General features: G+C 35.7%; 1 protein-coding gene across 1 annotated transcript in view; it reads right to left on the minus strand.

Annotated features, from left to right (window-relative positions):
* NEK5 (NIMA related kinase 5) overlaps positions 1 to 12,991 on the minus strand; it is a 256,530-nt gene that overhangs the window by 204,191 nt on the left and 39,348 nt on the right. The window contains 1 exon segment of the mRNA XM_077158150.1: positions 11,191 to 11,372. Within this exon segment, the coding sequence (XP_077014265.1) occupies positions 11,191 to 11,372 (182 nt within the window).

Consider the following 12,991-nt stretch of genomic DNA (forward strand, 5'->3'; position numbering starts at 1 on the left):
TTTAGTCTCCAGTATCTCAGAGCAGCGAGAAGTAAAAACCTAAAATTATGGAGCTGTAACCCATGGAAAACTCTGAAATATGTTGTACAACTAATTGTGGTGCTGTGCTTTGAATTTATTGCTTTTTTGTATATATATTATTTTTTCACTAAAAAAATTTAGGAAAAAAGGTCGATTGTGATGATAAAAAATATTCAAGCCTTCTAGCCTCCTATACTCTGGAGCAGCTAGAAGGAAAAATCTAAGAGCATCGTATGGTAGCCCATGATAGACTCTGGGATCTGTTCTGTAATTACTTGTTGAAGAGTGCATCGAAAACTTTCGCTTTTTTCTTTTTTTTTGTATATATGTTATACTATACAATAAACAAATTTAACAAAAAAACATAGATACAGGTGTGCAAGGGTAGGTCAGTGGTAGAAGTCTCACTTGCCATGAAGGAGAACGGTTTAGATTCCTGGCCTGTGCACTTCCCCCCAAAAAAACAGAAAAAAAAATCAACAAATAGTTCAAAAATAGAAAAAAAAATTCAACAAACTCACATGGAAAAAGAACGAAATGTGATTCCCACCATACAGCATACAAAAAAATAAAAAATAAAAAAATAAACTACCCATATGTAACATTTTCTTATTAATATGTCTATTAAGTATATAACCTATACTTATAGAGTAACCCATTAAATCATATCCCATATGGACCTTTTCATTTTTCATGAATTTTTAAACATATAAAAAATCAATTTAGAACAAATGATCAAATAAGAGGGAGAAGGTGTAACTGAAAAATCAGGATTTAACAAATGATTATGACTACTGACTCATTATACAGACATTTCTTTTTAGTTTCAGCGTATCAGAATAGTCAGAAGGAAATGCCCAAAACTGTTGTAGTGTAATCCAGTAGCCTTGATATTTGATAATGATTGTCTAACTATATAGCTTTTATCATATGACCTTGCAGTTATAAAAACCATTTAGTGTATGGGTAGTCCATTTATCTAGTGTCCATTTACCTAGTGTATGGTAGATGTGTAATAAAATAAAGACATGCATGAAAAAAATAGGTTGAGAATATGGAGGGAAATACCCCTATACAAACTATGTACATAATCTTTCATCAATTGTAACAAATGTAACTACTGTTAAAAAATAATAGAATTACAAAAAAAAGTGTTATCAATTGTAAAAATTTTCCACACCAATCCAAGTGTTGGTGGTGGTATGGCATATGGGAATCCTATATTTTATGTGTGATTGTTCTATAAACCCACAACTTCTCTAATAAAAAATTTTTTAAAGAAAATACAGAAAAAAATCAATTTATATTTCTCTCTATATCAAGTTCTAAAAGTAAGGATTTCTCTAAACCTAGACCCTATTACATAAAATAGTGTTCCTTTACTTTTCCATTATTTCTCATATATCTGGATTGTATGATCAAATTTTTGGCTCGCTCCCACCCATCCCCAGCCAGTTAGCCGGCCTTGTCTTTCTTCACTAGCAATTTGTTTATTTCCCTCCCAGAACCCCAATTTTTCTTAATATTTTTTCACTAAATTTTCTATGATAAGTTCTTTATTTCATTGAATTTTTAGTAAGTTCTCTTTTCCTTACAACATTTTCTATTTTCAACTTAAAACACTCTAGAATTTTATCCAAAAACCAGTTTGCAATTACAAAGAAATTACCTTGCATGAAAATTGTTCAGGCTTTCATTACACAGGTAATCACAAAACCTCCCCATCAACAAATCCGCATTATTAATTCCCTGATTTCAATCATTGACAAGTATGAAATTGTCATATCATAAAGATGCAAATAGCTAATTTAAGGTACATATGAATGAATGAAGAAAGGAAGGAAGTGGTCATGATACATCTTTTATTTAGTACCCAGTGGTGCAGGGATAAGAAGGAGATAGAAATACAGGGTGAAATGATTGGACGTAGCTCATCTCATCTATCACAAGATATTGCTACTTAGGATATTTCATGGGTTACCTTTAACAGGTCAATCCTTCCAGAAAAAGGAAACAAATAAAATATTCCACTTAACTACTTCACTGAAAAGATTAGGAAAGTGAAAATGAACTCCTTTTAAAGGATCCCTTAGTGCACACTAAATCTCCATGATATTAAGAGCCAATAAAATTTTGTGAGAGCATGACACCCTGGCAGAGAACCGAGACTAAAATCAGATGGCACGAGCGCTATTTGCAGATTTGCAATGGCTCACTGTTTGGTCTTAGACTGCCACTGCTCCTTTAGGAATCTGAAAATTTTCATCTATTAATGGAGATAAAAAGCTTTGTCTAAAAAAAGAACAATGTGCCGCTCTGAATATCATTTTTCCAATATTTTATTTTTTGTTTGATAAAATGAACTATTTTACAAGTGACATTAAAAGTATTTGTCATATGGTTTTGGATTTTTTTTTAAGTGCTCCTCGTTACTTAATTGGAAGTTTGCTGAAACAATTCAGCTTTTTAATGATCTATAAATGAATTCTTCGAAACAAAGTATTCTAAAAGATCCTGTATTCCATCTGCAGTGTAAAAACCCTATAATGATATGAAAGAACATCTTCTACTGTACCTACTTACTGTAAGATGGCCAGTATTCTTTAAAAGAATAAAAGCTTAACTCAAAGGTAAGAGTTAAGAATACCATGAGTACAGAAAGATTTTTCCATTCACCCTTCCACCATAGAATGGTATTTTATGAAGAATATAAATATGTTTGTATGTTTGTCAAGACTTACAATAAGAATATAGATTTGAATAAGACAAGGCTAAGGGCATTTGAGATGAAGCAAAACTTTATGAACTGGGCAAGTTACTTAATCACTCTTAACCTCTGTAATCCTGACTGCAAAATAATAATAATAATAATAACAATAACTAATTCACGACATTCAAACCTTAAGGACTGAAAATCATGAAAGGAAGGTAGCTGGGACGAAGCTTAGGTTCAATACGTTAAAATCCATTCTCTTTGAATTCTTGAAGAATGATCCATTCAGAACAGAATATATACATTTAAAAATATTTATTTGGTACAAAATTTATATTTTGACTAGTGCATTTTCTAATATAACTTATGTGCACAGCTTAATTGAACACCATAAGTACATGGAACCTTATAGGGCATGAGATTTTGTAGGTTTGTCCAGAGTGATGCCTTGATAAATCCCAGAGCAATTTGAACAGTGAATAGGGAAGTATTTGCAGAGTCCCCTAGGGGTAATGGTGAGAAAAGGGGAAAATTCCCCAAGTGAAGAATTCTTGATATTCTCACAGGCAGTGGGGACAGCCAAAGCAATAAGTCGAGCCTCCAATCTTGGGGGTTGTTCATATGAAACTTAATCCCGCAAAAGATAGACTAAGCCTACTTACAATTAGGCCTAAGAGTCACTCCCAAGAGAACCTCTTCTGTTGCTCAGATGTAGCCTCTCTCTCTCAGCTGACCCAGCAAGCAACCTCATCACCCTCCCCCTGTCTACATGGGACATGACTCCCAGGGGTGTGGATCTTCCTGGCAACATGGGACAGAAATCCTAGAATGAGCTGGAACTCAGCATTGAGGGACTGAGAAAATCTTCTCGACCAAAAAGGGGAAGAGCGAAATGAGACAAAATAAAGTGTCAGTGGCTGAGAGATTCCAAACAGAGTCAAGAGGTTATCCTGGAGGTTATTCTTATGGATTAAATAGATGTCACCTGTTTAGTTAAGGTGTAATGAAGAACCTGGAGGGAACTGCCTGAAAATGTGGACCTGTGTTCCAGTGGCCATGTTTCTTGAAGATAACTGTATGATGATGTGGCTGTCGCAGTGTGATTGTGTGGTTGTGAGAGCCTTGTGTCTGACGCTCCTTTTGTCTACCTTATCGATGGACAAGTAAAACATATGGATTAAAAATAAATAAATAATGGGGGAACAAATGTTTAAATAAATTTAGTAGATTGAAATGCCGGTGATTAGTGAAGGGGAGGGGTAAGGGGTATGGTATGTATGAATTTTTTCTGTTTTCTTTTTATTGTTTTTTTTGGATTGATGTAGATGTTCTTAGAAATGATCATGATGATGAACATACAAAAAAAAATTTTCTTGAAACAGGTCATCAATTGTTCCTCCTAATTTCTTTTAAGAAAAAAAAGCATGAATGACTTTTCAAGGAAGTAGCTTGTTTAAGGTCAAATTGTAGCGTTAAACTGGCATCTAGAGAATATCAAGAAGCTAATTTGAATGCAACTCTAATTGATCTAAATTACGAATTTTTTAATGATTCTAATAGAACTATTTGCAATGATGGAAATGTTGTAAACCTGCAATGACCACTATAGTAACTACTAGTCACATGAACACTGGAAAGGTGACTTAGTAAAACCTGAGTTTTAATTTTAAATTTTATAGAAAATCTAAATGGTTCCATGTGGTTAGTGACTGCTGTATTAGATATTTCAGATGTAGAGTATTTTTGACTTTAGATCTAATTATATTTACATTTGGCCTTAAAGTGAAATACATGCAAAGATGGTCATAGAAGTATTGAAAATAGTGTTAAAGTACTACATATTAGTTTTAAAATCGAGAACATCAGTGTTTTCATTTGCTAAAGCTGACGAAATGCAATATACCAGAAATTGGTTGACTATTAACATGGGGATTCATTAGCTTACAAATGTGAAGTGCTAAAGCTGTGGAAATGTCCCAGTTAAGGCATCAATAGGATATCTTCTCTGAAGACTGGTTACTGGCAAGCTTAGGCTCCTCTGTCAAAAGGTCACGCACATGGCAACACTTGCTGGTCCTCCCCTCCAGGGTTTTACTACTTCAGCTTCTGGTTTCTCCATATGTAGCTTTTTCTCTAAATTCTCTGGGTGTTTCCCTATGAGTTTCTCTTAATTTCATCTCTTAGCTTCTGTATGTTTTATCCTCTTATAAAGGATTCCAGAAAGAGGATTAAGACCCACCTTAAATGACGTAGTTACATCTCAATTTAAATAACCTATCAAAAGTTCTCACCTTCAATAGGTCTGTACCCACAGGAACAAATTAAAATAACATGGCCTTTTTTGAGGTACATAACAGCTTCAAACTACCACAATCAGATAAATAATAATGGTGACTGTTTTTTGTTTGCCAATGCCGCCAGAATGCAATATATCACAATGGGTTGGCTTTTATGAAGGAGATTCATTGTTACAAGTTACAGTTCTAAGGCCATAAAAATGTCTAAACTAAGGCATCCAAAGAGAGATGCCTTTCTTGGCTCAAGAAAGGCTGATGGCATCCAGAACACCTTTGAGAGCTGGGAAGGCACATAGCTTCCAAACATCTCTGTCTGTGTCATCTCTGAGCTTTTTCCCTCTTAAAGGATTCTAGTAAGTGGACAAAGACCCACCTAGAACGAGTGGAACTATATCTCCACAGAAACTACCTAGTCAAAAAGTCCCACCCATATTGCGTGGGTCACATCTCCATGGAAGCAACTGAATCAGAAAGATCCCACACACTAAGTCTGCCCCCATAAAACTGGACTAGGAAAAAGAACACGGCTTTTCTGAGGTACACAACAGCCTCCAACCAGCACAGTAATCAACCCAGAGAAGTGAGTTTAGGAAAGAAAGATTTTTCAGAGGAAATAATAGCTAAACTTACAGCTGCGAGGTAAATATAGAGATATTCACAGAGAACTGTGTATATGTGCATAAATGTGCATAAATATCAGCATTGTGTTCCACTAGATGACGAGATTTCAGTTAACAATTTTTTCCTAGGTGAAAATATACCATATGATTTTTAATACTTTTGAAATCTTAAAAATAAATTGTCCCCACATATCCCACATAATATCCAACATATTATCCAAGACTATTAAACTGAATATATAAAGAACTCTCAAAACTAAACAGAAAAAAACAAATAATCCAATTAGAAAATAAACCAAAAAATATAAAGATAACAAATATTTCACAAAAAAAATACGCAGATAACAAATAAGCATATGATCAACATCAGTAGCCTTTAGAGAAATACAAATTAAAACCACCATGAGATACCACAATATACCTATTGGAATGGCTCCCATAAAAAAGTGACACCAAATGCAGGCAAGAATGTAGATAAACTAAATCATACATTGCTGGGGAATGTAAAATGATACAGCCACTCTGGAGAAAATATAGCTTAGCTAGATAAAGGACTCTTGTGGTTATAGTGCTTTTCTCTCCATAATCTGCAGTGTTACAGATGAGAATTGCAACCCTCTCTGATTCTTTTTATTTTGTAAATATAGTCTCTCAATCTGAAAGTTTTTTATGTGATTTCTCCTAATTCTTAAAGTTCAGGATTTTTTTTTATATGCTATATGACAGGGTAACATTTCATTATTTTTCCATGTGTGTATCCCATTACTGCCGCACCCATTTGTTGAACTTTTTGTATTGTTTCTTTGTTTGTTTTTGCTTGTTTGTTTGTTTTTTGGGAAGTACATGGACCAGGGATCGAACCCGGGTCTCCTGCATGGCAGGTGAGAATTCTACCATGAAACTACCCTTGCACCCCCAGTTCAGGAATTTTTAGCTAATTTAATTTTTAATTTATTGATATATTTTTTTTCTTCAATCATTACCTAGATCTCACTGGAATTTCAAATCTATAGGTTTAAGAATTTAGCTCAGGGAAGTTCTCTTCCATATATATGTTTAAGTTATTGCTTCATTTTCATCTATTTTTTAAAAATTTTACAGATCCTAATATTCATATTAGATTGCCAGAATCTACAATCCATGTTTATTTTCTTTGCCCCTATAAATTTTAATGCATGCATTTCTGTTCAGTGTTTTAAATTATTCTTTCACAAGGTCTTTTTAGACATTAACTTTGAATTCAACTTGGCCATCTTCTCCAATCCATCTACTAAATATTTTAAGTCAAAATTTTTTAAATTTCAGGAAGTCTTTTTTCCTTGCTTACCTTATTTTTTTTTTAAATCCTTAAGCAGAGAGAGAGAGAGAGCTACAGATAGAAAAAGAGAGCAATATAGTAGTGAGAACACATCTCCAGCATTTCTATTTTGCTAAGAGCTGTCACATTGGGCTGTTGACTGATCTTCTTTGTCCTTTGGAGCCCCTATTAAATTCGTTCCCATTTTCCTTTGGCTGGTAAATAGGCCTAGGGGGCATGCAAACAAATAGCCATACCTGTAATGGTGGAAGACAAAGAACTGTCTGACCATATGAGTCATCATTTGCTAAAATCAATATACTGTCTAGGTACCTGAAAGAACCCTCTTTTCTGCTGGTCTTAGTTGTTAAAGGTGATAAAGGCTTGAAAAGGCTGACAAAGACTTGAGATATGTTAAGTAATTTAGCAAAGGTCACAAAGATAATACACGTAGCAGCTATGATGAAAACCAAAGCCTGTTTGTACCTTTGTTTCTTTCTTTTTTACACAGCTGCTGTTCTTTCTTAAGCTATAAAATCCACTTTTCCATGGTTGCAATTAGAAGGTATTACTTACAACGAAAACACTTTCTGTACTTACATAAATATAGTAAGCATTACCTCTTAGACAAGAAAAAAAGAAAGTCCTGTTTCTTGTCTTAGCAAAAAGTTTTTAGGGATGTGAAGAACCGAAAGGAGGGCATAATTCAGAGAGTCAAGAGCTGTGGGCTTCGGCGAAAGTAGAGATTGAGCTGCAGAAAGGAAAAAGTTGCAGGAAGGCCTCCCTGAGGGATAGGTCAACATATTTCTGTTAACTGAAGCTTTGAGATGAGTAGGAAAGCCCAACTCCCAGCCTCAACAAGTGTGAAGTGGGGGGTGATTGTATGTATCTTGAGCTATACAGCTTAACCCCCTTTACGTTTAGGGGGAAGAGATGTGCTGCAACCATGGGGAAGAGCCAGACATGGCTAGCCAGGTCTTCTTCATTTTCCCCATCCTAGGAGAGAGACAGTAGCTCATATCCTACTCAGGTTCTCACCTGCTGAGTGCTATCCAAAGTCACAAAAAGATTTCCTAGCACACAGGACAGTTTGAAGATCCCACAGCCCATAGGTTTTTGTGCAGCATATCAGATTTCTTGGTTTAGTCTTAACACTGGGTTATAACAGATCATCGTTTCTTAAATTTCTAAGAAAAAAAGTATTCATTTAGACCATGTTTAAACTTTTCCATATCAGTTGGTAAAGATGAAACTGGGAAACAATATCAAAATCCTAACCCAGAGTGCTCTAGCAAAAAACAACATATTAAATGTATTACGTAACATATGAAAAGCCGTAAAACTCTTCACATGTTTGAGTCATGCCACCTCTACATGTGGTGAATATTGCAAATACTTATGTTTGTTCATTTCAGACAGGATATAAAATATAAAGGATTGATAAATTATGGCACCTAAGTATGGTAAAATACCATACCCCAAATAAAATTAATGTTCAAGTACTTAATTATATGGGGAAAAAAAACCCATGGTATATTATTAAGTAAAAATAGGAGGTTACCAAAATGGCATACTGGAAAACATAAGCAGTAAAATGTCTCAATATTTCATAATGCTTAGGTATCACTTTCATAATAAGATAAAAAGAACAATAAATATTATGTTCAGGAATTGCCCAAGTATCTATGTATACATTACACTAAGAAATACATACAAAGATAGAAATTTCTTTCCCCATCTAGATTACATTTTCTCCATTTTTTCATAATGCTGGATAAATTCCTCTATAACGATACTTAACATATTATATTTTAATTGTTAACTTTCTTTTCTATCAACTCCACAAAAACAGGTGATTTTTAAGGAGAAGTGTCATGTGTGATTTGTCTCAATTCCCAACACCTAGCCCTACCACAGGGCTATCATGTAGTAAAAGCTTGCTCAATTTTTGTTAAATAAATTAGAAATTTGATTTTAATATTGAATTACATGCCATGGATTTTTTATGAGGAAAACCTTACACTTTTTCTGTATAGTTCTTCAACCTGCCCAGAAGTAGTTCAGAAATGTAAGTCTCAACTAAAAGTAAAATCTTCTAAAACAAGCTCTATTATGGATTAAATAGCCCAAATCTACCACGTATGATCAAAGTTTACAAAAATTCCAATGAGCCTAAAGCAATACAATAGCTCTGAAATAAAAAGAATAGCCTATCAGCCTAGAGAACATAGAATCCTGTTTCGTGTGACTTATATACACTAACAAAAGACTAAACCTTAGGACACTAAAATTCAATTGCTCACTATTAATTAGTGAGAAAGACTACAAGTTTGCCCGCTTTAGGGTCTTCAATCATAGCATTTCAGCAAAAAGGAGGAGGAAAAGAGACACGTTCCAAGCTCATGAGCATATATGTTAACCCTTGAAGTGTTTACCCTTATTTCCAAAAAGGTCTCTGGTCAAAAATACTAACAGAACATGAATCTTATCCAAGATCAGCAAGAGTGTGTAAGTAACTTCTTCATAATGATTTCTAATCTAAATTCAGTAGTTGAGAAGTAGCCTAGGCTATATATTACATTATATATAGTATAATATTATACTAATATGTAATATATAGTTCTATATATATATAATATATAGAACTGTAATATATAGTTCTAAATATTACAGTTCTATATAATATAGAACTATATATTACAGTTCTCTTTAGCCCAAGTGCCTAGTCTGAGTACATTAAACCTTCCTTAACACCAAAAATACGTAAAAGAAAATGCCTATTGATAGGATGCTAGCAATTGGACAAAATACAAATTGTACATATTTCCAATCTTGGTCTTAGGGTAGAAGACTGTAGTGGATTTAGTCATTCTTTGCTCCTGGATGAACTTGGATGATGGCAGCTTTTAGACTGACTTGGCCATATATGTCCCTTATTTTTCCATCCCAAATGAAGAACAGAAGGCGTAGTGAATTAAACTAATAATGGTGATTTTTTTTCACACCATTATGATGCCTCAGCAACTCTAAAGTCAATAATAACCTAGGAGGGATTTAGCATTGTCAAAATGCCTCAGTATCTTAGACCCTATCTTTTTTTTTTTTTTTGGTATGCTGTATGGCAGGGGTCACATTTCATTCTTTTTCCATGTGTGTCCCCTTATTGCAGCACCGTTTGTTGGATTTTTGTATGTTTGTTTTGTTTTGTGTTTGTTTGCTTGTTTGTTTTAAGTGCATGGGTTGGGAATCAAACCCAGGTCTTCCGCATGGCAGACGAGAATTCTACCACTGAACTACCCCTCTTCGACCCTATCTTTATTCCTCCATGACACCCTAACACCTGCTTGTATAAGATAAACAACTTCTCCCTCTCCTCCTTGCTTCTTACCTAAGTTTGCTCTCCTGTGAAAGCCAAACACAGACTCCTACTCTTGCCTTGCCTTGATGAGCTGCTAGAGCCCCACTCCAATAGCTAGAGCCCCACACCAACTATAAAGGTATAGTTCCCAGGTTCACTGGGCACCCCTTACTACCCACCTGCTCACTTAAGCTTATGCTCCTGACGTGTTTCCCTGTGTGACCTTGTGAGGCATGCTGCTCTTCTCTGTTCTAGGACCTCTAAGTAATAATAAACTTTTCCTTCATTTATCTCTGGTGTCACTCATCCTTGCCACACCCAACAATTTAAAGAACATTTCAATACAGAAGGACGTTTGAATTTTGGAGCTTCAAGATAATGTAACATTAAACACCAACTATAGCAGCTCATCTGTGCCCACAGTTGAGCCCCTTCAGAGTATGTCTCTTCCCCAGCTCCCATCCAACTGAGCAGAGACAGCTTCTCACTGAACCGGTAAAAATCACTACCTCTCTCCATAGGCCTTGCATAAAAAATACTGGTGTATTTTCTTCCAAGAAAGATAAACTCAAGATTAACTACTTTCTTAGGACAAGAAGTTGAATAAATGAGATTTTCCTGTTTGTGCTTACTAGAAGGAAGAAAAAACATTGAAAATTCAAGATTATAAATCTGTGCCCACGGCTAAATGACTACGTGACTAAGAAGAAAAGCTACATCAGACTTGAGATGAAGCAGGGTCAAAGGGATGGTGAATTAAGTATTTAAAGAATTTGTATGCTCTTACTGGATCATTTGTTTTAGGCAAATTTGGAAGGGTCTCAGAATAAAGAATATTGACATATATTCAGAGTACCAAACTGTAAGTCAGACTATGGCATTACCACTGGGGCAGTGGTCTGTGGTTTTCTTCCTGATTACAATTCTCCTTAACTCTGCATTCTTTCTGAGGAGCATGGTGATAACGTGATTCATGGGCTCTTTTCCTCAATAAGTCGAGTCCAGCATAGTAATAATCATAATGTCCACACAATGCAGCAAGTTTGGGCCTTTCTACCATTTTTATCTGAGGGATTGGAAGATTTTAAAAGTACATAACACAAATTTATAATAATTGAACATTTGAAAGCGTCCATAGCTAAGACAAAGCATTGAAGGTATATATATTTTTGTAATTTTGCTCTAGACCTGTTGTCAGAGTAAAATAATCATAGAGTTCCCAAACCCTAAAAACAAAAAAAGACCTCAGAGGTCTCAGTACTGCAGCACAGTAATTTGTAGGTTTTCTGAAGTATAGTTATGAATCACTCATTCTCCATGGCTAGTGAGTATGCCTAGCTACCCCAAGATCCAAAATTAAATTCAGAATTATTGTATTCTACCTTTCATAAAGTTATTTATACTTTATCACACTTAGAAAATAAATGCCATAGTGCAAATCACAAATTTGTGGATTTGCAACTTTGAGTCCTGGATAAATAGATTAAGCACAGGATAGCATCATGACTTGAAGAAAAGATGTTGAATCACTGAGAGTCATTCTTTCCAAGAAATCACAAAGAAGGTCCTTTAACATCCATGACAGGCATATTACCATCCCAAGGTACAGTAACTGCATCTCACCACTGTTCCCAACCAAAGGAGAATGAGAGGACAACCAGGTACAAAATCTTAGTGGTAGAGTTGAGTAGAGGCCACTGAGCTAGAAAACAAAAATCAGAACAAATTAAGATATGAAAACCAATCAAGAACTCGTGCAAAGTAGAGTCAATTTAACCTGAAACCTGACAACTCTGACTACTTAACAGATGATAATTAAAAAGAAAAAGAAGCCTCAATCAAGATGGCAGTGAGACATTTCGGGTTCCCATTCCCCCCACACACAGAAGTTTTGAACAACCAGCAATAACTGTCAGAAACATCTTCCTCATAGTTCCAGAAAAGAGTTAAAAGACTGCAATAACAGGGAACACTCCAAATCAAGAAAAAAAGATACCTAAAAGTGGTAGGATCATGGGTTACGACCTAAAAGTGGTAGGATCGTGGGCTGCCCTGACACATCCCCTGTCCCTCACTGGCTTGGCAAAGAGGGAGCCCTCACTCCTGGTGCAGCTTCTTGGTCCCAGCTCAGGGGGTGGAAAGCCCTGTGTACATAACAGGAGCAGACATGCCAGGCCCAAACAGTCCGATGGCGACCTGAGGGACTCGCTGCCCCAGGATTGATCCTGCGGTAGAAAGTGGCCCACTGAGCTCTTATACAGAACGCTTTGGAAAGCAGTCAAGTGGCTGCCTGGGGCAAGGGTTGCTGGGTATAAGACATAAAGTGCAGCACCTAGGACTGTGAAGAAATTTCCTCCTAGGTTAAGGGGGCCAATGGTATTCATGTAAACAGGGGAATTCCCAGAGCCAAATGGACATGCCCAAGACAAATCACATGTACTGAAAGGATTAAAGAGGCCCCTACATTTTGGCCAGGAGCTGCTATTCTCTAAATTCCTTGTATGGATAAGCCTTGAAAAAGAGAACTCACACATGCTAATCTGCAAAGACTGGGAAAGGTCTTTTTTCCTTTTTGGCGGGGAGAGGGGGTTTAGTTAGCTCCTGGAAATCAAGGAAGGTTCTTTCATGACACCAACTGGATACAAGCTTAAGGAACAGATGCCACAGAGTCTAAAGTCTATCAAT

Source organism: Tamandua tetradactyla, chromosome 4 (genome assembly GCF_023851605.1).
Source record: "Tamandua tetradactyla isolate mTamTet1 chromosome 4, mTamTet1.pri, whole genome shotgun sequence".
In the NCBI taxonomy this organism is placed as follows: Eukaryota; Metazoa; Chordata; class Mammalia; order Pilosa; family Myrmecophagidae; genus Tamandua; species Tamandua tetradactyla.